This window comes from Stegodyphus dumicola, chromosome 1 (genome assembly GCF_044657685.1).
Source record: "Stegodyphus dumicola isolate Sdum_Otavi_A_Nest chromosome 1, ASM4465768v1".
Lineage (NCBI taxonomy): Eukaryota > Metazoa > Arthropoda > Arachnida > Araneae > Eresidae > Stegodyphus > Stegodyphus dumicola.
The window spans coordinates 158,177,432-158,204,807 of NC_140768.1; the positions used below are offsets into that span (position 1 = coordinate 158,177,432).

At 31.2% G+C, this 27,376-nt stretch overlaps 1 protein-coding gene across 1 annotated transcript in view; it reads left to right on the plus strand.

The window, feature by feature from the left end:
- The first annotated feature begins 71 nt into the window (after positions 1 to 71).
- LOC146999363 (uncharacterized) overlaps positions 72 to 27,376 on the plus strand; it is a 28,725-nt gene continuing 1,420 nt past the window's right edge. The window contains exons 1-2 of the mRNA XM_085821862.1: positions 72 to 101; positions 26,225 to 26,309. Of these exons, the coding sequence (XP_085677988.1) occupies positions 72 to 101; positions 26,225 to 26,309 (115 nt within the window). The remainder of the gene's footprint in view (positions 102 to 26,224; positions 26,310 to 27,376) is intronic.

The window sequence follows — 27,376 nt, forward strand, 5'->3', positions numbered from 1 at the left end:
TATGTCAATTCTTGTTTGTATTATTTAATATCTTGTTTTGCATATTAATACAGTTTATTTAACAGATTGAGATGCGAGAATATTCATTAAAACTAATGCAGGTAAGTTCTTGGCCTAACAGATTGGTAAAAGATTTTCTGATCTTAATTACTGAATTTTATTATATTCTAGGATAAAAGTCTGCTTTTTACATGTGAAAATTTTTATTTTATCTGATTATGTGCCAAATTTAATGATTCAAGAAAAATGCCATTTCTGTGTGTAGCTAGTTCGTTGTTGCTGTTCGTCATGCCGTTCTTTTGAATATGTATCAGTTTGAAAATTTATTCATACATGTGTATTTTTCTCATCCATTTTTGCTGTGCACTTTTCCTGTGAATATTATTTTTATTTAGTCTATATAGAATTTCCTCTTTGTATTTTTTTGAATAAGTATGATAATTAGTTCTTGTTTGTGTTATTTTAATGCCGAACAATTCACTTTCGAATGTTTGTTAATTATAGAAGCTAATTTTACTTTCTGCTTGCAGTCTTTAACTCTCTACCTTTTATCCAGACATTAATAACATCTGCCTTTTCATTTCTAAACTTAAAATATCGCAGTCGGGAAAAGGTTTCAATTTGGAAAGTAGTGGCTTTTCTAATTGCAAGAATTTCTCTTCAGAATTATAATTAACATAAGCTGTGCATTCTCTGCTGAGTATTTCATTTCTCGAAAAGTCTAGTAGACCTTTTAAATCGCAATTTTAATCTTTAATTTTTTGGATATAATTAAGAACGAATTCATTTGGAAGCAATTTAAAAAATAAAGGCATTAAAATATTTCTGTATAAGTCAGTATATTTTTAATGTTGCCGTGCAGCGTAAAAGCATCTCTACTTTCTCCCAGAAGTCTTGCTATTTTTCAGATTTCAAGGTTGACTTCTGTGCCTTGTTTTGCAGATTAACATGCTTTATTTGATTGCATCGAGGTTAACTTTTCGTAAAAAGGCCTTAATTATAGTATCATTATTGGTAAATCCAATGCTTAAACAGATTGGTGAAATGTTTGACCTTAACTACTGAATTCTGCTAATTATATGGGATATGTCCATAATTTAAATTTTCTCCTAGTAAATCGATCAGTTGGAACAAAATGTGAAATGAATTTATTAAAGAGTATGTCATTTGCTGTATTCATAAATTTCCAGCCATGCATATCATTTAATAATTATTTATTTTTAGGATAAAAAAAAGTAGTAGCAGATGGTCCTACCAATTTGAATAAATATGGAATTTAGTTTTTAATAGTTTTATTTATTTCATGTAATTTATGATATTAAAGTATAAAGGCTATGCTCGTGGATTTTCTAGTAAAGGCAAGTTTCCAATCAATAGCAGTTTTTAGTGGTTGAGTTATGTATCCAGCATTTTTTTACTATGAAGACTAATCATACTAAAAAAATTTAAGCATTTTTTTCAAGTAAAAATTAGTATGTTATAGCTGTGCCAGTATCATTCTGCATAATGACAAAAGTTCATTAAATATGTTAGTGACATTTAAGTGTTGATTTTGATTATCATGCAATACTGAAACTAAATTCAGAATTTCATTATTGACAAAAAAAAATTTTTTTTTTAATTCTGGGTATGAATGTCTGAGCATGTGTGTAAATTTTAAGTCATAAGAAACGAAATTAATTTGTTAAATTCGTTTCTTTCATTTGATTAATTCGTTAAACTTGCTGTTGTCTGTGAAAAATTTTCCTATTGAACTTTACCTTTCATTTTAGTGGCACATGTGATAATAGATTTTTAACCCCCCAAAAATGAAAATTTCCAAGTGTGGCTATAGAGAGTATGCTCAAGTTCATAAAATAACTTAGTTTTTCTTTATCATCACCTTTCTGTTCGAGAAGCTTTTCTGCAGCATACATTGACCACCCCTTTTCTATTATAAGAATACAGTCAGAAGTCTTTAATCTGGACGTCCATAATCCGGAATGATCTATAATCTGGACCTCAAAGCTACAAACTTTCTGCGCATGCTCGTTTAATGTATAACGGACGGTATAAGCTAAGCTAAAATTATCTTATTCAGTTAATGTTGCAGATTGCGTTGTTCCTTAATCTTCTAATTGGATCTGGCTTATTTTTTGCAGACTGTTGGAGCAATTTTATAAAAGTAAGCTTGAACTTTAGTTTATGTCAAAAAGAATTTCCGATTCTGGAGCTGCCAAAGGATCTACAAAGCGAAAGCATGTTTTGATGTCCATCAAACAAAAAGTGGAATTACTGCAAAAAATGTATAAAGGCATATCCTTTGTTTCTCTAACCTTTCCAAAATCTGTTTATCAATTTTACACTGCTCTGCGGGGGGAGGAACATCACGGCGCGCAATGAACTGGAAGTTGATCTGTCAGCACTATCCTTATATTCAGGGCAGATGTTTTTATTTTATTCGGCTTGTAATTCCTTGCTAAATGTAGTATTTCATCTCAATGTACTCCATTTTTGATATGATTTAAATCAAATTTCTCATCATTATATAACGGATACACATCAAATAGTTTTCTGATTGCAATTTTCTAATTTCGACTATGTGTAATGTATTCCTTACGCATGCATGCGTTGAAAGAAATGTTTAATAAAGTAAACAAATAAATATTAAGTTTTTTTTTTTGTATATTTTGATATCCTTTAGATCATAATTGCTCTTTATTTCATAAATTATGTTTTCAAATTTTTAATTTTATGTTTTCTGCATGCCATCTTACCAGATTTAAATTGATGATCTGTAATCCGGAAGTCCCAACGAGTCTGGATTAAAGACTTTTGAGTGTAGTAATTTTAGAAATTTATCTGCATGTCTCCTGTGGACTTTCATTTAATAGATAACTAAAGCCAGTATGGAAATTAGGACATTTTTTATATTGAAGAATAATTCATTGCTGCCTACTCACCTTTTTTAAATTTTTAGTCTTAACAAAGGAAAATGTTTCTCAGAAATAAATGGAATGTATTTAATTAAACTTAAATTAGGCAAATTCCATTCCCTCAATCTCTAATGATTTTCAAAATTTTTAAATTCTATTTCATTTGAATTGTACTTTTTCTTGTTACATTTTATTAAATTTCATTTGGTCAGAGTTGTCTTAATCTGTAGTCATTTCTAAATTTTTATATAAAGATTTAAAAAATGGAATTAGCCAAAGAATATAAGAATTAAATGTTAATATATTTTACAACAGAATTGAGTTTCAAATAGTTCAATAATCTAGTCCATGTAAATTTGAACTGAATTTTAATTTGATTTTTCTGTTAATTCATTACATTTATTTAGGCGCCTAGAATGTGAACATGGTAAATAAAATGGCAAGTACCCATTCCTCAGTATATTTTGGTGGGAAAAAACTTCTGAAATTTATGTTCAGTTTGTAGTAATATTATTCAGTTAACTTCATATTTGTTTAGGAATTTCACAGGGTGGGTGATCTTCTGTGCAAGATACTGAGAAAATTTTGATATTCTTTATGCTAAGAATAATTTCAAGAATTAATAAATTTCAGTTTTTTTATATGATAGACTGATTATTCAAAGTAATATACACCAAGGTCACCTTGGATGATCAAGAGCTTGTATCATACATGCATATTAACTGTTATAGGATAGCTATGGACTTTGGTCCTTCAAATTGTTTTATTAATATATATACAGTATTCAAAGAACTACAAAACGGTGAAATGTAGTGAATAAAACATTTTTGCTTCTGATAGAAGTGTACAACTGACTGAAAAATGTAACAGCCATCGTTAAAATTCAACATCATTTGAAAGATCTTTCTTAAGTATAGTACATATTTTTAAAAAATGAAACTGTATACAGTCAAAAGTCGTTAATTCGGACACCCATAATCCGGAATGATCTATAATCCGGACCTCAAAGCTAAAAACTTTCTGCGCACAAGCCGCGTTGGCACGTGCACACAGGCGTTTTACGTGTGCGCGTAAGACCTTGACTACTGCGCATATGCGTGTGCGCAAGTGCAGAATACGTTTTCGCCTGTGCGTTTAATGTATAACGGACGGTGTAAGCTAAAATTATCTAATTATCTATTTCAGTTAATGATTGCATTGTTCCTTAATCATCGAATTTGATCCCGCTTATTATTTTTTGCAGACTGTAAGAGCAATTTCATAAAAGTAAACTTGAACTTTCGATTATGTCAAATAGAATTTCCGATGCTGGAACTTCCAAAGGATCTACAAAACGAAAGTATGTTTCGATGTCCAACAAACAAAAAGTGGAATTGCTGCAAAAAATGGATAAAGACATGAAGAATGTGACAGAGAAGTTAGTGAAAACGAAAAAATTTCGATTGACAAGTTAGTCGGCATTCTCGGCACAGCAATTAACGGGACTTGAACAGCGGAACTTTGTAACTGAACAAGAAATTATGTCTGTTTATAGAATTAAAGAGAAAGTATTATCACATAAAACGAAGCAACTTGAACAACTTACATTGAAAGAAATGTTTAATAAAGTAAACAAATAAATATTAAACTTTTTTTTTTTTTTTTTTTGTAAATTTTGATACCTTTTATAATAATTATCATAATTGTTCTTTATTTCATAAATTACGGTTTGATATTTTTAATTTTAGAATTTCTGCATGCCATCTTACGAGATTTAAACTGATGACCTATAATCCGGAATCGTCGAAGTCCCGATGAGTCCGGATTAACGACTTTTGACTGTATATGAATTTCTGGATTAATGTAACATATTAAAAGAAGATAAATTATGTATTGAAGTGAATTATGCATTCAGTATTTCAATAAATTTTCCATTTTATACATTCTTAAATCAATATAAGAATTATCAGTATTTTTAAAATCATTAGTGTAGTTGTTTTAGGAAAACTGGTTTAAATTCAGGCTTAGATACTAAGAGTTCTGTTTTATGAAGCAAAAGTATCTAATATTTGTTTTGCAATTAAGTTGAACTCAAATCATTAAATGTGAATGACATAATAGAAAAAAAATTCAGAGTTATTTTAATGACTGTGATGATGATATGTTATGTCTTATCACAGGAAAATACTTGGTATTTTATTTCAAGAAAAAAAAACCAGCTGGGATGTTCTGTGGAGCAAGGTTTATAAATTTTTAAATCCTGTTCCTAGAGCAGACTTGCTAGTTCTTGGTTGTAGGTAAAGTTCAAATGGTATTTTAAGAACTTGAGGCTTAAAAAAAGCGGGGAATAAATAAAGGTTTATTTTTTATAGAAAAATTCATTTATATTTCAGTAGTAGTTATTATATTGTGTGGCTATTCAATTTCTTCACTAAAACATTCTCCAGTACTTACATATTATCTCATCGACTGTGAAAGTTAGGGAGATGCTACCAAATTTCTGTTAGTTGTTCCTGTGGAACTCTGAAAACCTGACGCATCTTTATTTAACAAAAAATTAGTGTTCAACCTGCTTTGTAAAAAAGCTTTCATCAATTTCTATTAGTTTGTTTTGCCTTCCTGATTTTACTTGAAGCTCTGTTTAGAATGCTATGAGTGCAGACTTTCTGCAGGTAGTTTACTGTTTTGTTGAACATATTGTATAGATTAATCTACACTTTTTTATGTCAGATTTCATACCTTTGAAAGCAATCTGCTGCTTGCTGTTCTGTAGAAATGTTTCCTAATTAAATTTTTTTTAGATTAAAATCTTACTGCATACTGTCAGGGTCGAATTTATGTATAAGCTACACGAGCTATAGCTGAGAGCCCCCACTTTCTTGGGGGGGGGGCCAAAAATTAAGATATAGTATAAATAATATTAAAATATATTACAGTACAAAGTCCATTATCCGGAATGATCCATAATCCCGACCTCAAAGCCACAAACTTACGCATGCGCTTAAAGCCAGTAAAGCATTTACCCACGCGCAACTTCCGATAGCGAAGAAAGTAACAAAGAACGTTATTGAAAATGAAAAAATTTCGATTGACAAGTTAGTCGGTATTCTCGACACAGCAATTACAGGACTTAAACAATGTAACTTTGTATCTGAACAGGAAGTTATGTCTGTTTATAGAATTATAGAGAAAGTATTAGCACAAAAAAATGAAGCAACTTAAACAACTTACATTGAAAGAAATGTTTACTAAACGAATAAATACTAAGCTTTTTTTTTTTTTTTTGTAAATTTTGATATGGATTAGATCATAATTGCTCTTTATTCCATAAATTACAGTTTCATATTTTTAATTGTATAATTTCTGCATGCCATCATACCAGATTTAAATTGATGATCTATAATCCGGAATAACCAAAGTCCCGATGAGTCCAGATTACGGATTTTGTACTGTATAACAGACTTATAAAGGGCCACATATTTAAAATAGCTTAGGACTTTATTAAGTCTAAATATGGTTCTGCATACTGTTAAGCACGAAGTTGGAAGCAAAATGGTTTATATATTTCTTGCTGCTCCTGGAATGAGAAATTTACTTTTGTAGGTTTTTTTTTTTTTTTTTTAAATTTTAAACAGCTTTCCTGTATTTTCTTGTTTCCCACCTACAACTCCCTACCAAAATGATTTTTCAAAATCCCGTTTTATATAAACGAGGTGGAACCAGTATTTAATAAGAAGTCTCAGGAATGACTACATCAATTTTTTTTCTTCTACTTTCTAGTTACTTCCGTGGAAGAGCTTAGTAATGCGTGTCTTCCTTTCTGGCCACGTCATTGCTTTAAGCTAAATCTTACTACGTTCAGCCGTATTGTTACGTGCCTGTTTGTATTCACCAGTGAGGTTTAATTAAGGGCCAACTCTATTAGTTATTTCTGTACAGTTTTTTCTAGTTTTTAGTTAGTTAGCATTAGTTTCTTATTTTCTATCTTAAGTTAAAGCCCAAGTGGAGACTTCATGTAAGCCCAGGATTGGCCAACTGTAAATGGTCTCAAGTTAAATAAAAGGATATTTAAACCCTACTTTGGACTTGTCGCTCTAGACTTTTAGAAGTCAATGAATAGTCGCTACACAATTCTCAAGTATTCTAGATACCAAGGGCAACCAATTTTACTAGAATCTTGTATCATTTATAGTGGAAAATTATATAGATCAGTATATAACTATTATGAAAATTTGAAAGCATCTGCAAGAAAATTGGAATGCAAAATACATTCATGTTTTATCAGGATAATGATTCTAAACATGCAGCCCTAAATGTTCACATGTGGTTTTAACTGTCCAGAAGTTATCACAACTTCTTCCTTCATTTAGTCTTCAGACTTAAATCAAATTGAACATGTATTGAGTGAGTTGGAGAAAAGAATAAGTAAAGTAACATTTCTTCAAAAGTTCTATTTAAAGCTATTCTTGTGAAGGAATGGAACAACAGTTACTCAAAAAATATAGATAAATGCATGTGAAAAGTGTAACTTTAGCTAAAAGATATCTAACCATTATGAGTATTGAATGTCCCATTATTTTATTAATTTATTTTATTTTTTTATTGACTCTTTCTTCAAAGTATTCGAATACTTATATGAGTTCATTTTCAAAACATTTTGAATATCTTTTCTTAACCAAAAACGCTTAGATCTTTTTTTTTTTTTTTTTTTTCAAAATAAGGAAGAATAGTACATGTGAAAGAAAAGACATTTTACTGATTATTATTAACTGATATTTGGAAATAAAATCAAAGAATGCAAGTGTTACAAAATTAATTTCATAGGTTTTATAATTTCATGAGTTAAAACTGATATTTTAAATTTAAAAATACAAAAACATGAATATTTGTCTTATTCAAAACATGTTTGTAAGTGCAAGTATATATGTCTAAATGGCTGGCAGTTACATAAGGCATAAGAACTTTTAAAGACATACGATAATTTAAACTTCATATCTTAAAATAATTTACATTAATGTCATAGTAGAAAGACAATTTGACTGCACTATATGTGATTTCTTTAGGGTAATTAAAGAAAATTACACCACATGTGCTCTTTCCCACCTTTCCATCTTATTTTGCAAATAAATTGAGCAGAACGTAATTTTTTTGGCCATATGATACCTTCGGTATGACATACCAGGCTCTATCTAGTAATGCTGAAGTGGCACTTGTAGTAGTTCATTCAGGAGAAGTAAAATCTTGTAGAAGATTGAAAAGGGAAAATTGATCGGAATCAGGCATACTGGTGGTCCTGGTACGTATGATGAGACAACAGTTCAGTGATTCTTAACACAAGTGATTTTTATGTTATAATGTAACCTGCTTGTAAACAACATTTTTCTGGAGCACAAAATAAATATAACAGCACAGAAGGGCTATTAAGTCCCAGAAGTATGTTGATAAGTATGTTTTTCATTCAATCTTAGCCATTTGGTTAGGTGAACGGATCAAAAGATTATCATGGAGAGAGAGGAGGCTTTCAGAAGGACCGAGCAATGGTGTTTAAATCATACTATAGAATTACATCCATCTAATCTTATGCTTATTATGCAAAAACTAGAGGAAGAATATTACTCACTTAGAGATGTTCCCAATCAGTCCGAGAAATAATTAGCTTATCTTAATGATCTCAAAAATCAAATCGCAGCACTAAACCAGTACGTTATTGAACTCCAACTGAGGATGAACCCACTAATTACTCCCAGCTACCATGGAAACTAATAAATCTACCGAATCTACTAACGCTAAAATTAAGCGTAAGAAAAACATAACGGATAAAGAAGGTTTTACTACAACTCGCATAACACATAAACGCACTCTTTCAAACGCAGAGATTAATGAACCAGCACAGAAAAACAAATTCCAGGAATTAAATCTCGAAGACCAATATGTATTCTACTAACGAGCAGGGTGATTTTATAGCCCCAACAAAAACGGCAGGGTATATCCCCCTCCCACTGTCCTAGCCGATTTCAGGCGACTGGGACAAATTAAAAGATGCTATTGAAGAAAAGTTACGAATCAAAAAATTCCGCGGAAATTTATCCGGTGGAACTCTTACCATCAGAGTTTACGACTCTGAACATTACAGAATGCTCACTGATTTTTTAGATAAACTTGAACTCCCCTACCATACTTTTAAAATGAACATCGAGAAACCGATTAAAGCTATAATCGAGAAACTGCCAAAGACTGCTAATATTGAACGTATCAAATCTGAAATAAAAGAAATGGAAATACCCTTCCAAAAAAACCGTCAAATCACTCATGTTATTGAGGGGAAAATTATCCATTTACCTGTATACTTAGCTGAATGCACCCGCAATAAAGAAGGTAAAGCTATATATGACATAAAGAAATTAAGAGGACTCGACGTGTTCGTGGAAACCTTACGAATCTTGCCCTGGCCCCATGCAATGCCATAAGTGCCAACGGTACGGACAATACATGGGATCGCCGCAAATACAAAGCATGCTGTTTAAAATGTACAAAACCTCACGAGACCTATACTTGCTCCTAAACAAAAAATGATGAAGATAAACCTCCAGTCTGTGTCCTCTGCGGAGCAGATCACATTTCTTCTTTTAAAGGTTGCCCTAAGCACCCACTTAATATACAGAAACAGATTGAAGAAATTAAAGCCAAAATAGAAGCGACGAAGAATCAATTCCATTACGACAAAAATGAATTCCCGGCCTCAATCCGAAGGAGATCCCTAAACGTAGTCCTGCCTGGCAACAGCCATCCAGAGATGAAAGCCAACCGAAAGGATCGAAAACTAGCCAATTAGGATTTTATGAGAGGTTAAAGTTACAAATTAAAGATTTCTTCTAAAAATTTTAAAATGCTAAAGGAATATTTGAAAAATTAGAGGTCGGCATGGCCGTTTTTGATTATCTGTCAAATATTGATTATGAATTTTAAGCCGATTCATAATATTCCTAATCTTATTTCAGCTACCAAAAGCTTTATAAAAATTAATTTCTTCAATGCTAACGGTATCCGTAAGCAACAACCTCAGCTCATCTCTTATTAGGGTATGGATAAACATGTAGTGGTAAAGGCTATCGGGTTGAACATCACTTAACGAATGATGATCTCCGATCTCCGACTTCCAAAAACATGACATTGATGTCATGTTAGTCAATGAAACACATCTTCGAGCTTGTGACAGATTCAGAATTCATGGCTATCAGAGAGGATAGACCCCCACAACAGAGGAGGCGAAAATGCTATCATAATTAAAAGCCATAATAAAGCCACTAAATTATCAACAACGTAAAGCCAAGGCTTTGATAATATCTCAAATGAAGGGCTACAAGCACTGCCTAACAGATGTACAGTACTTATCACTAATATTTTCAACGCATGCATTCGTCACTGCTATTTTCCCTCTCAGTGGAAGCATTCAATAATTATTGACATCTTGAAACCTGGAAAAGACCTTAAATATGCCAAAAATTATAGACCCATCAGCCTGTTACCGGCTCTCTGCAAAGTTTTTGAACGTGTCATCAGTACAAGACTTACCAAATTGGCATTGATAGGAACAAATTTGGTTTCCGAAAGGGACACTGTACTACTCATCAGATACTCCACCTGGTAGAATTTATCGCCCAAGAATTTAGAAAAAAGAATGGAGTAGCAGCATGCTTTCTCGATTTTGAGAAGGCATTTGACCGAGTCTGGCATGCTTGGCTTACTCCACAAATTGTCAAATTTCCTTCTGCCTAATAGCTTCATTAAACTTACCTACTCTTATCTCTAGTGTCGCACGTTTCAAGTAAAGATGTGGAGAAATTCTCTCATCAAGAAAGAGATTTTCCGAGGCGTCCCTCAAGGGTCTGTTTTAGGACCGAACTATTTTAATATTTTTATAAATGACATGCCTTTCCCACTACACTCAAGTATTTATAAATATGCGGACAATACAGTTATCTTAACCAACTCTAGAAATCCACAAAATGGTCTTGACAAACTCCAAATGCAAGCTAATCTAATCAACAAATATTGTGAAATTTGGAAAATTAAACTTAACGCAGAAAAATGTTGTGTTGTTTTATATCGCAGATACAGAAAAAAATTTCCAGTTAATTCCAATATTAAAATAGATAATTCACCTGTTCCAGTAGCAAGCTCATATAAATACCTAGGAGTGTACGTCGATAAAGCCTTAAATTTCAAGGACCAGTTTCAAGTACTGGTATCCAGTATACCATCAATAAAGCTAATGCAGCGTTTATGTCTCTTTACTCCCTGCTTGGAAGGAAATCTAAATTAAATCTGAATACTAAGAGAAATCTTTATATCACCCTCATCAGACCAATTCTACTCTATGGAGTTCCTGCATGGGCAGCTGCCGGATAAATTGAACGCTAGAAAAAAAAACGTCTTACCTAATAAGATTCTCCGTAGCATAACAAATGCACCTTGGTTTGTGCGGAACGCGCAAATCCATAAGGGTTTAAAAATTCTCCCGATTCATGATCAAATACTAACTACAGCACACAACTTCTTTGAAAAACTGAAAAACTCACAATACCTAGCCATTAAAGAACCCACAGATAAAAGACCGCGAACTATACATCATAATGCATTATGGGTGGTAGTGTACAGTGTATATCTTTTATTTCTACTTATTTTACGTATCTTATTACTCTTCATTACTCAAGATCAGTTTACGTTATGGACTATGCTCTGACAAAGCTTATGGACTTTGATTGCAACTTATATTTCTTACCTTTTATTTTTATTTAACCAAGAATTTATTTAGTAATGTTTTAAAGCAAAGACTTTGCTTTCAGTGAAAATTTTAGTTCGCGGTCTTGTGACTCCTTCACTCGCTATTGGCCACCTCGCATCACGTGGTGTTTACTGTGCAACTTTAAAGAAATTAATTTTCTAGCATGATTACTTAATTTTATTGTACCCAAATTGTGTTTCTGAAGAATAAGGACATTATTAAATCTTCAAATTCACCTTTTTTTTTTTTTTTTTTTTTTTGAACTCTACAGACTTATTTGGGCTACAATGAACCTCTGGTTGAGGGGATACCCCCATTTTAATGGATAATAAAGAGCGAAATAATGAAATATATCATTATTTCGCTCTTGGGGACTCGCATGCCATGGCTGAAGCTATGGCAGCGGTATTATAAATATAACAAATAAAATACTTCACGGACATAATTGATGTTTTCTAAAATCAAAGTTTTTTAGGGTACTTGAAAAGAATCTTTATTTAACACGTGGGTGTGTAATCTTTATTTAACACAGTGCCACAGCAAAATCTGGTAAAATAGTCCGTCGGATCATTTTTTAAATTCTAGTGGTTTCGTGTCTTTTTTATCCTAAAAATCAGTTCAGTACCTAATCTGAATATATTTTTATGAATATTTAATAAATAGATAAACAAATAACAGGTTTAAAATATAAATCCTATTTATATTTTAAACAATAAATTTATTACATTTCAGTTCATTGTAAATTAACACAAGAGTTCTATGTCTCAATAGGAAAAATTGGTAAAATTAGACAAATACTGTATTACAATACAAATAATAAAACATAATACATAACCAAAAATAAATAACTTAGTGAATGTGTAAACATCTTAAAAAATATCGCTAGTCTTGTATTCTTTCAATAAACAACACAATCCGATTTAATTATAACTTCGTTGTTTTACTTCATAAATAATGATTACTTATTGCAGCAAAATCTATATTAAAATCAGATAATAATCTATGAAAAAAAGCTTCCAGAAGCCGAAACCAAGAATACGAAGAACTTTCTGAATGTAGAAATAATTTTAACCATATAAATTGATCCATTTGTGAAGCACCGATGACTCACACAGCTTCAAACAACACAAAATTTGAGTCACATTCGATGAGCATGGCTCCGAAAAGTAAGGCCTCTATGAATCATCGATGATGTACATGGCAGTCAATGTGTTAAAGTGCATGTACAAACTCAATTACTAAAATAAAATAATTTTTTAGCTAATCGTGCATAGTTTAATATCTGTAGAGCTTAAAAAGAACGGTGTAAACTGTTTCATTTGACTTATGAATAATTTAATGGGCAGTTTTTTATTACGCACATTGGTGCTACATAAACTGCCATAAAAAATCAGCAAGACTAAGCTAATGTTTGGTCTTCATGACAGCTGGACGTGCTAGTCATGAGAACAGGCAAAGGCCAAATGCGATAATTCTTTATATCATGACCTGCATTCTCAAATATAATTTTTTAAAACTGTTTTCGATAATTCGAATAATGTTATATACCAAGCTCGCAATGCCAAAAATGAAAAAAGTGCCAAGCATATTAAAAAAAAGTGTTTAAATTATAGCGATTTAAAAATCTGGTTAACTGATAAATGTACGAATTATTCAAAGTTATTTAAAATTTATAAAAAGTATTGTCAGTCTGTTATTGAACAGTTACATTATTTATTATATTTTTGAGACGAAAATGCATAGTTTCTAGAGATTCTTAGATTCAATAACGGTAACTGTTAAAAGTTAGCTGTGGATATATTGTCTTTAAATATGGTTAAAAAATGGCATAACATTTGCATCATATTCAAATATCACACGAAATAATTTTAAAAAAGTTTCCCTTTATTTAATTATAATTAACAGGGCATAACATAAAATCATTCACAAATATTCAAACGTGATGAAATCGTTCATCACCTTATTTGTGACGGAATAAAACAAAATGCAGTAAACTCTCTAGTTGCGTCCATCTCTGAAAAGAACAAAATATATCTAAGTCTAATATCGGTACTGAAAATCACTTTCGCACAAGATCGAAATCATATGGAACCTTGAGAAGTAAAGAGGATCACCTCAAAAACAGGTTAAGATCCTGAATACTGTTAATTTTTTAAAATTTTGAAATAATTTTTTAGAACTATCCTGAAACTGAAAGCGAAACTAACGATATATTATTTCAGTTAAGTGTTGCGTTGTTTAGAATAAAGACATAAATACAGGAGAACTTCATTAATGTTTCTTAAACTTTCTATTTACACAGGAGTTCATTTGTCAAATTTATTGTAAATCACTTAAAATCGCTGAATATGAATTATTTTAAAATTACGCTATGAATATACATTTATAACAGAGAAAGGAATGTGACATTCCAAGTCATTTTATGTCTCATGATTATCAATGAAGCTCTAAATAAACATCGGTAAAATAAATTAACATCTCTCTAAGATCTAATATGAGGTAAGGTCTTTTCTATAGCCAGACAGGTCGTGTAGCGTGACGGCATACTAGACAGGACGCAGATGAAGAGCCCTTATGGCAGTCGGTCTCATTCCTGCAACAAGACAGTTTTCAACTCCAGGATGGTTCTTGGAAGGGGGAAAATTGCCCTTCTAAGAGCGTCCCAGACATGCTTTATAGGGATATATTATTTCAGTTAGGTGTTGCGTTGTTTAGCCAGGTGGCGAATATCCTAACTTTCCAGGTTACTGTTGACCAGCTGAGCCCTATGTGGACGAGCTTTGTCATCCATTAACAGGAACACCGGACCAACTGCGCTCCTGAAACATACGATCTAAGATTGCCTCTCTATACCTCATAGAAATCAGAAAGCCTTTGTCAAACACATGAAGGGAGGTGTGGGGCCGTTCAGCATAATACCTACCCAATTATTACACCTCCACCACCGTAATGATCCTTTCTCATGATGAGGGAGGGATGGTATCGTGTTCCAGGCTCTTTCCAGATGCAGGCACAATAAGAATCAATGGCCAGGCATATCTCGGCTCGTGTAAAAAGCACGCACTGAAGTCTGTGTATTGAAGTGAGCGGAACGCAAATAGCAGGTCTTTTGGCATACAGCCCTATCTCATGAAGCCTTCAGACAACTGTAAACCGTGAAACTCGGATTTCAGCGGCAGCATAGAGCTCAGGTGAGAGTTGTGAATCTGTAGCAGTTCTGTGTCGCAGCGCTGAAAGAGGCAAATAGTGAGCTTCAATCGTCGTTGTGGATTTTGGTCGGCTTTGGACCTTGGTTGTGGATCTTGGTTGAACTTTTCAAAGTCCTGAAACTGTTTCCATAAATTGCTGACGACACTGGGTGTCACATTGAGCTCTTTAACTACCTGCGCTTCTGATTGATCTGGCGACAATCTACCGTTAATCGCCGAGCGTGGCTTTGAAACAGGCATGTAACTAACTGGCTTTTACCCGAATCTGGGAGAACTCTTCTGGGCCATTGGCTTTATACATACACACCGTAATCGGCGAAACTCTATAGCAAATTACTGTGGCTACCATTGCATTTAACTCTTTGATTCCATCGCAAAAGTGGATGCTAGTCCGAACTGGTGATAAAAAATTTTCCAACATGCAGATAGGTGATTTACTGTAATGTGGTGCCAACTAGTGGTTATAGAACACATGAAATGGAGGGAGGAAAAAATCCTCGAAGTCTCTGATATACACAGCAAAGGGACAATGAAATAAGAATACAAATGAAGTGTAATACAATTTAGATATTAAAAAAGGAGATATCAAATATACACAAATACATACAGGTGCAATCACAATGCAGATTAATATCCAGTATTGTTGATAACCCCTCGTGCGCTGACATTCTTTTCACGATCATAGCTCCGCAGATACGCACATGTACGGTTACGTATTCGACTCTGAATATTTGCATAATTCTTTGGCGGCATAATTAGTACCTTAGATTTAAAACTTTTCTTAAAAATAAACATAATTTGCAAATTTTCTTAATTTTGCACACGAGTGACTTAATGAAAAGTTCATTGAATTAAATTCAGTAATTTTTTTTAAATTCCCTGTGCTATAGTCATTAAGTTTGTCAATTAAGTATGCAAAAATATCATTTCAAACAATTAAGAGTAATCAAAGTGTGACATAATTCATGAAATTTTTCATTAAATCAGGATATTGTAAAGTCGAGGTTATTTTTACTTAATCATATTTTAGGAAAATGCTAAAACTTTAGTGTATGTTTCCAAACTGCCCAGGTCTTTTATGCATGCAAATAAAAATATTGTTTTTCTTTTTTTATTTTAATATAAGATAAATTTTCCCGATTTCATACACTTCAGATCAAATTAATAAAATAAATTGTTAATTCAAAGTTGAAAACAGCATTCAAACTCTGGAGCTTAATGAAATGACAATTCTCTTTCAGTATTGTCAGTGTATAGTGTCTAAAACACAGGACTAGTCACCTGGTGAAGTACAGGTGACGTAATTTTTAGAATTCAGGAAGTTACTTGATGGCAAAATCTTGAAGATATTTAGATTACATTGGGAAGCCAGTCAGAACGTTCTCTTCCTTTTTTAAGCCTCTTGCTACTGAGCAAGGACCAAAATTCTTATGCATATATGACATGTTCTTGTATTGCCTTCTTTATAGATCTTAATAAATTTTAAAACAAATTGCAGTTATATTCCTTTGAAGACTTCTATCTCCTAATTATTATAAAAATCAAAATGAAATAAAGATATAAAAAAGGATGCTCATTATTTTTTAAGTTTTAATGTGAAAAATAAATTAAATATTACACTACACTGAATTATAACTTCTGAAAACTGGCAATTACAGTCAAAAGTCGTTAATTCGGACACCCATAATCCGGAATGATCTATAATCCGAACCTCAAAGCTAAAAACTTTCTTCGTATGCTTCGCGTTCACGCTTGCGCATAGGCGTTTACGCGTGCGCGTAAGACCTTTACGGCCGCGAATATACATGTGCGCATGCGTATAATACGTTTACGCATGCGCGTTTAATGTATAACGGACGGTATACGCTAAAATTATCTAATTATCTATTTCAGTTAATGTTGCAGATTGCGTTGTTCTTTAATCTTCGAATTGAATCCTGCTTATTATTTTTTGCAGACTGTTAGAGCAATTTTTTAAAAGTAAGCTTGAACTTCCGATTATGTCAAACAAAATTTCCGATATATATTTACTAATATGTAAAGGATCTACAAAGCAAAAGTATGTTTCGAAGTCCATTAAACAGAAAGTGGAATTGCTGCAAAAAATGGATAAAGACATATCCTTTGATTATCTAATCATTCCGAAATATGTGTATCAATTTCACGCTGCTCTGCGGCGGAAAGGAAACGACACGGCGCGTAATGAATTGGAAGTTGATCTGTCAGCACTATCCTTATCTTCAGGGCAGATGTTTTTATTTTATTTGGCTTATAATTCTTTACTAAATGTAGTATTTCATCTCGATGTACTCGATCTTTGATATGATTTAAATCAAGTTCCTCGTCATTATAATTCGCTTCCGATAGTGAAGAAAGTGACTCAGAGGTTATTCAAAACGAAAAAATTTCGATTGACAAATTAGTCGGTATTCTCGACACAGCAATTATAGGATTTGAACAGCGGAACTTTGTAATTAAACTAGAAATTATGTCTGTTTAATAGCATTAAAGACAAAGTATTATCACATGAAACGAAGCATATTAAACAACTTACATTGAAAGAAATGTTTAATAAAGTTAACAAATAAATATTTAGCTTTTTCTTTTTGTAAATTTTGATACCCTTTAGATAATAATTGCTCTTTATTTCATAAATTACGGTTTCATATTTTTAATTTTATAATTTCTGCATGCCATCTTACCAGCTTTAAACTGATGATCTATAATCCGGAAAAATCGATAATCCGGAATCGCCGAAGTCCCGACGAGTCCGGATTAACAACTTTTGACTGTATTATGCAGCAAGGATGATAAATACTTCAATAGAATAACAAAATGTAGCCCAATGAAGATTCAAGAAAAAGATTAAGAAATTCTCATGTTTTTTATTACATTGTTCCTTAAGGTAAAAAAAATTTAGAACTACCACGGGTGATTTGTTTTCTCATAAGCTCAAGATTTGATTATCTCTGAAAACAATCATCTTGCAGAGGTAAAATGGCAGTATCGAATTAAAAATTTTAGTGAATCCAAAGTAAAATGAAATAAGTTTTGTACACACACTGCAGTTAAGAAAAAAAAAAAAGTTGTGGTTGGATAAAAATGCACTTGAGTTACATACGCGGCATTAAACTGGCATTTCAAGTTTAATAATTAAACGCAAAAACAAATTTAGATGGAAAAATCAAAATTTTATGCATGCATACACACACACAGGGGGGAGGGTAAAGATGAAACTTATTTGTTTATTTTTATTAACAACAATTTATCCTTGCACTGTAATACATAAGAATTATAACTATCTCTGCCATATTCACTAAATGGAAAAAAATGAATAAAAGTTTAGATTAGGATATTTGAATACAGCAAAGAACACGAGGGCTATCTGCCTCCCCTAAGGAAAAACGGCTCACATTTACGTTACACACAGGAAAAACCATACAGCCAGTACTTTCACCTATGATCAAACTTCCAGCATTCAGCAGTCTTAACTACTCAGCTACGTGTGGGACTAAATCAATAAACAGAATTAATATTTAGATATTCTATGACTTGAACCTAAGTATAATATATAGTGTTCATTAAAATGTTATATATATATATATATATATAAACTTAAATGTGTCATTTACTGATATTTTATGTATGAAATATATGTCTTTTAGAAAAATTTTAATTGCTTAGATAAGGAGAAGTCTTTTGAGCAAAAAAAATCAGTATGTTGGGGTTCTCCATCCACACATTAATAGTTCGAAGTGCATTGAAAACATTAGAAATGGGCTAGCCGTAAAGGTGGCTTTGTGGTTTTTCTGGATCCTAAATAGAATACCAGCCATAAAGGTAATTTTTATCTTTAGATAGTTAAGTCGTTTTTTCATAATCATTAAATGCTATGTTACAGAAATTTAGGTCAGTTATCTAATTTGTGATTATATTGCTCAAATGTGTAAAGCTTAGTTAAAATTTTGATGTAAGCACAATATCAAGATACCACACTATCTTGAACTTTTAATTATATCAGTCTTTGGAAGTTTTCAGGTATTTATTTTTTAAATGTGTGAGTAGTAAACTAATACATATCCATGTCATAATACATTTTAAGCTAATAATGAAATGCAAGATCATCACAAAGAAATTGGATTATTTTTATAATTTAACTCAGACACATTAAATCATTATTTAGCATTTTAATGTACATTTTTGAATAAGAAACTTGATTGCACACAGATCTAATGCTTTTTTAGAATCAATTATAAATAATTAAGGACATCAGCATCTCCTCAGCTGGAAATGGAACCAAAATTAACAAAACCACAGCACTAACAATTCTGTTATTAAATCAGCTATTAAATAGCAAATATAATTACTAATTTTTCAATAATTTAAAGTGATTATAAAAATATTTCATATTATAATATAAATGTTTCTCCCTACAAAATGGCAAAAAGCATTAAAATTATTGACTAGCTTTTGAACAATTAAGTACTATGTGACATCATTAGATTATTTTGAAGCAGGCGGTGTGAAAAATGTGCAATGTTCTCACAGGAACCCTGAAACTCTAGAATATGCATCGAGTCTGTTTTCAATTACATCATGAAGACATGTGGAAGGACAGGAGAAAATACTTTATTTTATAACTATCTTACAAGTAAATGATCAACAAACATTTTGAAAGGAACAGAATACATCTACAAAGAATATATCAGGACAAACTGGTAATATTTGAGTTGATCTTCATTACTAAAATAACCTTAAAATACAAGTTCTAGTAACCCAGTAGAAACATAAAATCATTATTTACCATCTTAATGTACATTTTTTTAAAAAGAAAATTAACTATACAAAGATCTAATGCTTCCTTAGAATGAATTATAAATAGCTAAGGATGTCAGCATTTTCTCGCCTAGCACAGGAACCCATAAATTCAAGAAATCAGTGTTACCTACTCTGCTATTAAATCAGTTGCACGTTAAAGTTTTAATCTTTAATTTGCACACATTTAATCAATATATATACTAATTTTTCAATAACTGGAATAAAATCTTTAAATCTGTTTATTTTTATGGAGTCAATCAACAGTTTATTTTTGTATTTCTTATATCAAGTGCCCAGAAAATACCCAGTATGATCATTATGTATTAGTTTCTATACTATATTAACTTATTAGTTGTATTTTGCTGTTTAACTTGAAGAGAAAAATTAAAAAATTAAAAAAAATGATAATTAGCTTTTAGTTGCCTTTCATTTTTTAATTAATCTCAAATCAAACATAGTTCAGTTTGCTTTATAAATGAAGCTAGCTATTCAACAGAAAATTCTTCAGCATGTGAGTGCATAATTCAAGCATGTGAGTGTTATTTGTCAAAAGGGAGGAGTGCTTTTGTGGAGGACTTTCTAGAGTGGTATCCAAGTTACACATTGGAAATTTGCAAAAATGCTCATGTAGCCAACCCTTTCGATTGGAATCCAACTCAGGTCAAACTATTAGTATTCAGTAACTTTACTGCTTGGCCACTGATGGGATCCAAATCAAACATATGTTTAATTATTAAAATGAGCTATTGAACAGAAAATTCTAAAAGAAACGATAATTACTTATCCAAAACAAAAGTAACATAAATTTATCCAAACCATTTTAATTTGCTAATTAAAGGAGATTTAAACAGTTTATACATAATTTGAAACCATGCAATATGATTTCTTAATTTTTTACAAAGTTTAACCATATACAACATGATACACCATTTACTTATTATTAACTAGTTGTATGAGGTGCATAGAAATTTGATGAAAATCTCAATTATAAAGTATAATTTATATATCACAATGACAAGTTTACATAAGTAAGTTGAATCAAGGATATTTTGTTGTTGCAAATCTGTTACAATATAAAAACAGATCAAATTAAATTAAGATAAATTAAAATTATTAAACATTTATTATTATACTTATTTTGTGTTATAAAAACCTCCTGAAATTGGTGTAGAGTAATAGCTATTCTGATCATTCACAATTTACGAATTTTATTTGAGAAAAGATAACGTAAGTTCAAAATTATAAAAGATCTAACTATGAGATGTTAGAAAATAAAATTACGACTAATATTTTGAAACTACATTTGTTCAAAGATTAATAAACCATGCTTCATATCGAAAGACTTTTGATGATCCTGATAAAAACTTAATTCAGGAAATACTGAAAAATTATTTCAGTGATACGAATTATTGTTATAGTATTAAGTGATTAAAAAATATTTCAGAGTATATTGTAAATGCTTCTCCTTATAAAATAGCGTTTAATACGTTAAAGCATTAAAATTAGTGATTAGCTTATGGAAAATTTCTGTCTGCATACGAACAAAAAATTTCAGTAAAGAACAAAGAAAATGCGCGAAGATCCCAAAATCACGACAAATTGGCGATATTTGAGTTGCTCTTCATTACTATGACATACATAAAGTACTTCTTCTAGTAGCCCGGAGACAAAACTCTTCATCTGAACGTCATGTCTGATTGACTTTCATTATAACCAATGAGAGGGTTCCATTTAGTGGGAGGAGCGAGAAGAGGTCCGGTTAATAACGTGTCCCGTCATTTAGCACATGAGCAAAGTTGACAGACAGACAAAGTAGACAGCTGTCTTGTTTTGGACCTACTAAGTCTTTCTGCCCGCTGGGCGAAAAATCAAACGTGTTGTCATCGAAGGGCTGATGCTATTCGCACCACCTTAAGGCCCGTCCACACGAGTACGCTCGAAACGTAGCTGACGAACGCTACGTTTACGTTATCACTATAAAAGCGTCCAAACGAGTACGCTTGCGAAGAGTGCGTTTAACCAATAGAATTATTTTGCGCAAAAATCACGTGACGCTGTAATATAGCGTCAACAGAGCTGTATCTTATTACTTCGCTGTTCTTCTGTATGTTTGCGGCAAGTTGTCCGAATCAGATGATTTTTTTTAATAGCTGAAACTTTATTATTATGTGCAATTATTAAGCAGAGGCAAAACCGCAAAAAATGGCAAGAATGGGTCCGAAAGATTTATTTAGAGCGACCTGTTCAAAGAGTTTTTTTTTTTTTTTTTTACTGCCTTGTTTGCGAAAGGAATATCTGGAATTATTAAATTCCTACTATTAGTTCACACTCTCCCTATATCTTGTTCAAATTTTCAGTACATAAAATGCTTTTTATTCATCCACTCAAGTTCAAATACAATTTTTTAAACTTGCAGTGAATGACACTTGATACAGCTTTTTCACATTAAAAAAAATTATGTTTGTATTTTTAATTATTTATTTATTTATTTTTGTATTTTTAAACTTTTCTTTGTGGACCTAAGTAGGAATTGACTTAATTTTTTCTTGGGGGGGGGGTATATTACTTGTTTTTTAATTCCTTCAGGATGAGTATCGACCAGTTTGACAGACTTGCAGATTCTATATCGTATGAAAATTAGGATTTATAAAATTGGTTTGGAATACAGTATATAAAGAGAATTAAATTACTTAATTCTCTTTATATACACCATCCACCATATAATAAAATCAACTTCATATTTTTTTAACTCGCTCTCCCTTGGTCTTTTGTTTTTCTTTTTATTTATTTTTTAATTTAGAATGAGGTTCAAACTTTGGACAGTTTATGAGAAATTATGTGCATGATAAAATATGCAATAAATTAAAAATAAAGAGAGAATTTATAGATGATATATGATAAAGAGATGCAGATATATTTTTACATAAGGATTTCTATTTGCACTGCACATTTTTAAACTAAATTAAAAACAATAATAATATTGAATAAAATAAGAAATGAAAACAATAATAATAGATAAAATAAGAATATAATGATTCATGATTAAATATAAGAAACACGTTTCAAAATGAGAAAAGCTAACTGAATTATACCGTCTACGGTTGAGGTTCGAACTTGCCACCTTTCCACTCCTCCGCCACCAAAGCAGCGCGCTGACCACTCAGCTATCTGTGATAGCAGTATTTGTGAAAAATAATGTAACAAGTAGAAGTCGCTGCAAAGGTAATTTAATTAAACTTAAATAAATGATTGCTGTATGATACAAGTTGTAACTTTCCTCCAAAATTTCGTAATTGTATTTTATTGAATACTCTTTCACAGTTAACTGCTTTATTTTAGAAGTTATTATATTGCTGAAGTTAGTTTTTGGTGTATTTAATATTGGGATATTTATAGAGCTTTTTATTACACATGATATAGCCAATATTTATAATAATAAAGGAGAATTTTGTAAGGCAGAAACTTTGATTTCGTAGAAACTGTAATTTATTTAGGTTCCTATTACTAAAGGTGTTATAAATAGGTGAAGCATATGGATATACTGGTCGGATCATTGCTTTATAAGTATACAGTTTTCCCTTTAATGAGAATTTTAAATGTATACTAATATGTACGGTTTGAGAAATCTGAAGATGGCGTGAACAATGCTGATTATTTTATTGCTATATACAGTTATATTTCTAAGCAAAAACTCATCTCTGTGTGGCTCTGAAGCCATATTGAAACGGGTAAGCAAGAAGGTTTTCTGATTATGACACGTGATAAGAACTCGGTCGGCTATTGCCTATACGCGCGCGTCGCGGGCGAAAAAGCTGAACAGGAGCGTACTCAGTTTTACGTCTTCTACGTCCTGCGAATTTACGCCGGCGTCAAAAAGTTACGTCAACTACGTCGAGAACGTCTTCGTGTGGACGGGCCTTTAGACTTCGAATTCAAGTGCGACGCTTTGCTAATCGCAGTTTTTTCATCGCAGTAGGGCGTTCCTAACTGAGCCTAGCAAAGCGAATTCAGATGCGACGCTTTTGCCATCTCGCAACATGGACCTTATAAGAAATAGACTAACCCAGTGGGCTTTCCCCTGCAGAAGAATTATATATATATATATATATATATATATATATGTGTGTGTCTGTGTGTGTGCGTGTGTTTAATTTATAAGAATATTTGTGATCCTGCATGAAAGCTTTCCTTTCTTTAAACAGATAGCATTATTTAATGTTTGTCGTAATTCAAACCTATTCTGGTGGTTTGTGAATTTCATGACATTTTTTTAACAAATGTAATAATGTTATTGCCTTATCAAAAATGTAAAGATAATGTGTTAAAATTATGATTTTTAGAAAAATAACATTAAAATGTTTTTAATTCCCTGTGTCATGTATTAAAATATGTTTTATTCTAGCAGTTTTTGAATACCTTGATACTGAAATTGAAATAATAATATGTTATAAAACATAATTTCTGATTTGTTTTTCAATGAAAGGTGTGGTGGGGTGTATTTAATTATGGCAAAGCACACTAGGGCTATCTGCCTAAGGGGAGGGATGCCTTCGTGGAGGACTTTCTAAGGGAAACTGGCTCGTATACACGTTACACATGGGGAAAACCACGAAAACACCCATGCAGCCAGCCCGTTCGCGGGATTCGAACCTCGGGCCGAACTAACAGTGTTCAGCGACTTTACCGCTCGCCCGCTGGAGGGCCTTTCACTGAAGGAAAAAAGTTACTTAAGCTACAATAAAATTTCATTATTAGTTTTCCATTTCTGATAATAAATGTTTATATATGTCTAACTATTTCAAAATATGCCAGTTTCAGATTCACTTTGCACTTTTTCCCAAATATTTACTTTAACGAGTTTGGTAGGTATTACTGTTGGCTAAATCTCAGTATTTACACCATTTATTACATTATTATATTTATTATTTACACCATTTATTATTATTGATAATACAAATTGCGAACTTAAAGAAGTGTGTAAGCTGGTTTGCATTAGCAGATTTCCAGTTTCCTGCAGAAAACCTTAATTCTTTAAATTTCAAATAATTTTTAAGTTTTCTAAAGTTTCAATTACTGTATAGTTAAAATTTAATTAAGTAATATATACTAATTTATTTATCTTCCGAAACAAAGAAAACTGGAAGGAAATAGTAAGTTGTTACAAAATTAATTTTAAAATTTAAAACTCATTTTAAAAGTATATTTTTTAAATTTTTATTTTGAAATCATTTGCTGTAAAATTTTTTTGTCTTATGTAATATTTTATTTTTTGGAAGCTTCAGAAAATTCTGTGATACATACTCCAAGCCAACAGGTAGGTGCTAGTGCCATTATTTTCAAATAATCATGAATATGTTTGTAATTTTTTTTGTAGAATAATTTCTTAACATAAATATTTATTATAAATATTTCTTAATAACTTTATATATGTATTTTTTTTTCATTTTTTTAGAATACAGCATTAGTTTTCACGCCACATTCCTTGAATGGTAAGTGTTTGAATACGTTAGCCAAAAAATTCAGACTTTTCCAAACCACAGCTTACTTGTATGCAAGTACATAATGTAATGCATTTAACCATTCTTAAAAATACACTGTTAATGAATTGTGATAGAATTCTGAAAGAATGGAATTCTCAGATTTTTAATTATATATTGCTATCTAAATTTGATATAAATATATAAAAATATTAATTACATTTTTACGTAGTTCAAATAATTTCCACAGGGTACAGATATACGTATCTGTTTGCATGAGCTAAGTATCATTATATTTGTGCACTTCAAAAGTTTAAAAATTCTTTAGGAAATGTAAATCATCACTGAAATATGCTTGTTAACTATGCTTACGTTTAATATTGCAGTATGTTTCTATCAATGCATATTATGATAAATGATGTTGCCCTACATTCATAATTTTAGAAGTTTTCTCTGTTATTCTTCAAATAGTTGTGTGTCGATGAATGTTCTACTAAGAATTTTTTTTTCCTTTCCTAGATGACAATTGCAGACCACAATATCTTCAACAAAATTTGGTTAGTATTTCAAAATTTTAATCATTTTTATAAATCTTTTTAAAATGTAAAAATTGATGAATTGCAATTATTATGATTTCATGTTTGCATTTGAATAAACATTTTATAGACAAAAAAATTATGATTTCTTAAATTTCTGTCTTCTATGGATCTCTTGTGGGTAAAATTGATACACATGACACTGTGTCTCTTCTGTAATGTGTAGTATATTTTTGAAATTTTTTATGGGAGATAAAATATCTATTTTGTTGATTCACTCACTTTGTTGTTTTCAAACAGTCAAAGAGCAAAGCTGCATAGTATAATAGTTTTGATTCTGTCAACTTTCTGAAAGTTATTAGCTTCATTATCCATCTTATTATCACTTGAATTTTCTCTTGGAACAGATGCGTCCAAGCTCCCAAAACATGTTACACTGATACTAATATGTTACTGCATTATATAATAGGTATGTCTGTTTCTGTAAACATTTATTATATTTCAGGGATCATCTTCAGTAAACAGTTACAGAATATCTGATGGAAGCAATGAAAATTTTGCAGTTATAGAGAATGATGAAATGCCTACTGGTATTATATGCTATCTTTTAATTATGATTATCGCCATTTTATGATTATGCAAAATAAAAAATTATCTCTGATTGTATAAATATGTCAGAGCAAAATCATACTTATTTCATATGATTTCTTCTCATTTTTCCCCCCTAAATTTACTTTAGGAAACTTAGTTATTATTTTTGTTGTAAAAGTTATTATTTTTGTTTTAAATAAATTGCCCTTATGAAATTCACTAATAACATTCAGGAGGGGGAGGGGAAAATATGTGAAATGTTCTAAATTAAATGCTCTGGTAATCCATTTTTTAAATAATTATTACTTATGTAATTGATATTAAGGTAAAAAGTTCTGTTGTACACAAGATATAGCTATCTTCAAACCAATTTCTGGCTCACATTCTTAATAATTTTCATCTAGCATGTAAGTAAAATTCTACCATTTAAGAAGTACAGTATATATAGTATTCAAATTAGTGTAGTATGCAAATTTGAAAAAAAATTATGACACTTTCTTTTTCATCAGCCAGCAAACTCAACAATCCTCTTATAATTCATTGTGAGGAAAAAAAGTGTATTATATACAAAAACATTAATTAAAAAAATTACTGTTGAATCCAGAAGATGGAAATATGCATGAACTGAAATGAACATCTGCTGCCTGCATGTTGCACATTAAAAAATTTTGGCAACATTATGGTTTGTCACATATATAATTCTGTGCATGAATACTTTTTGGAGGGTAGGTGGATAATCAGAAAGAACCAATAAAACAGATATTAATCATTAAGAAGTGTTTCTATTGCTTTTAAATTATTCATTTGAAAATTATATAACTATCATCCAAGACACAAAGATGTCAGTTTTCCAGATGAAAGATCTTTCTAATATTAAAATTTGTATGTTATTGTTTATAGGAAGGAGATAAATGCTGTAAACTAAAAATTATCTAAAACTCTTCTAGTAACTTATTGTTTGTTTTCTGCAAGATGTTTTCTAAATGTGAAGGGAAATATAATATGAACAGTAAAACTTATCACAGCAATTACTTCTAACGATGAAAACTATGCCAGACGATGTTAG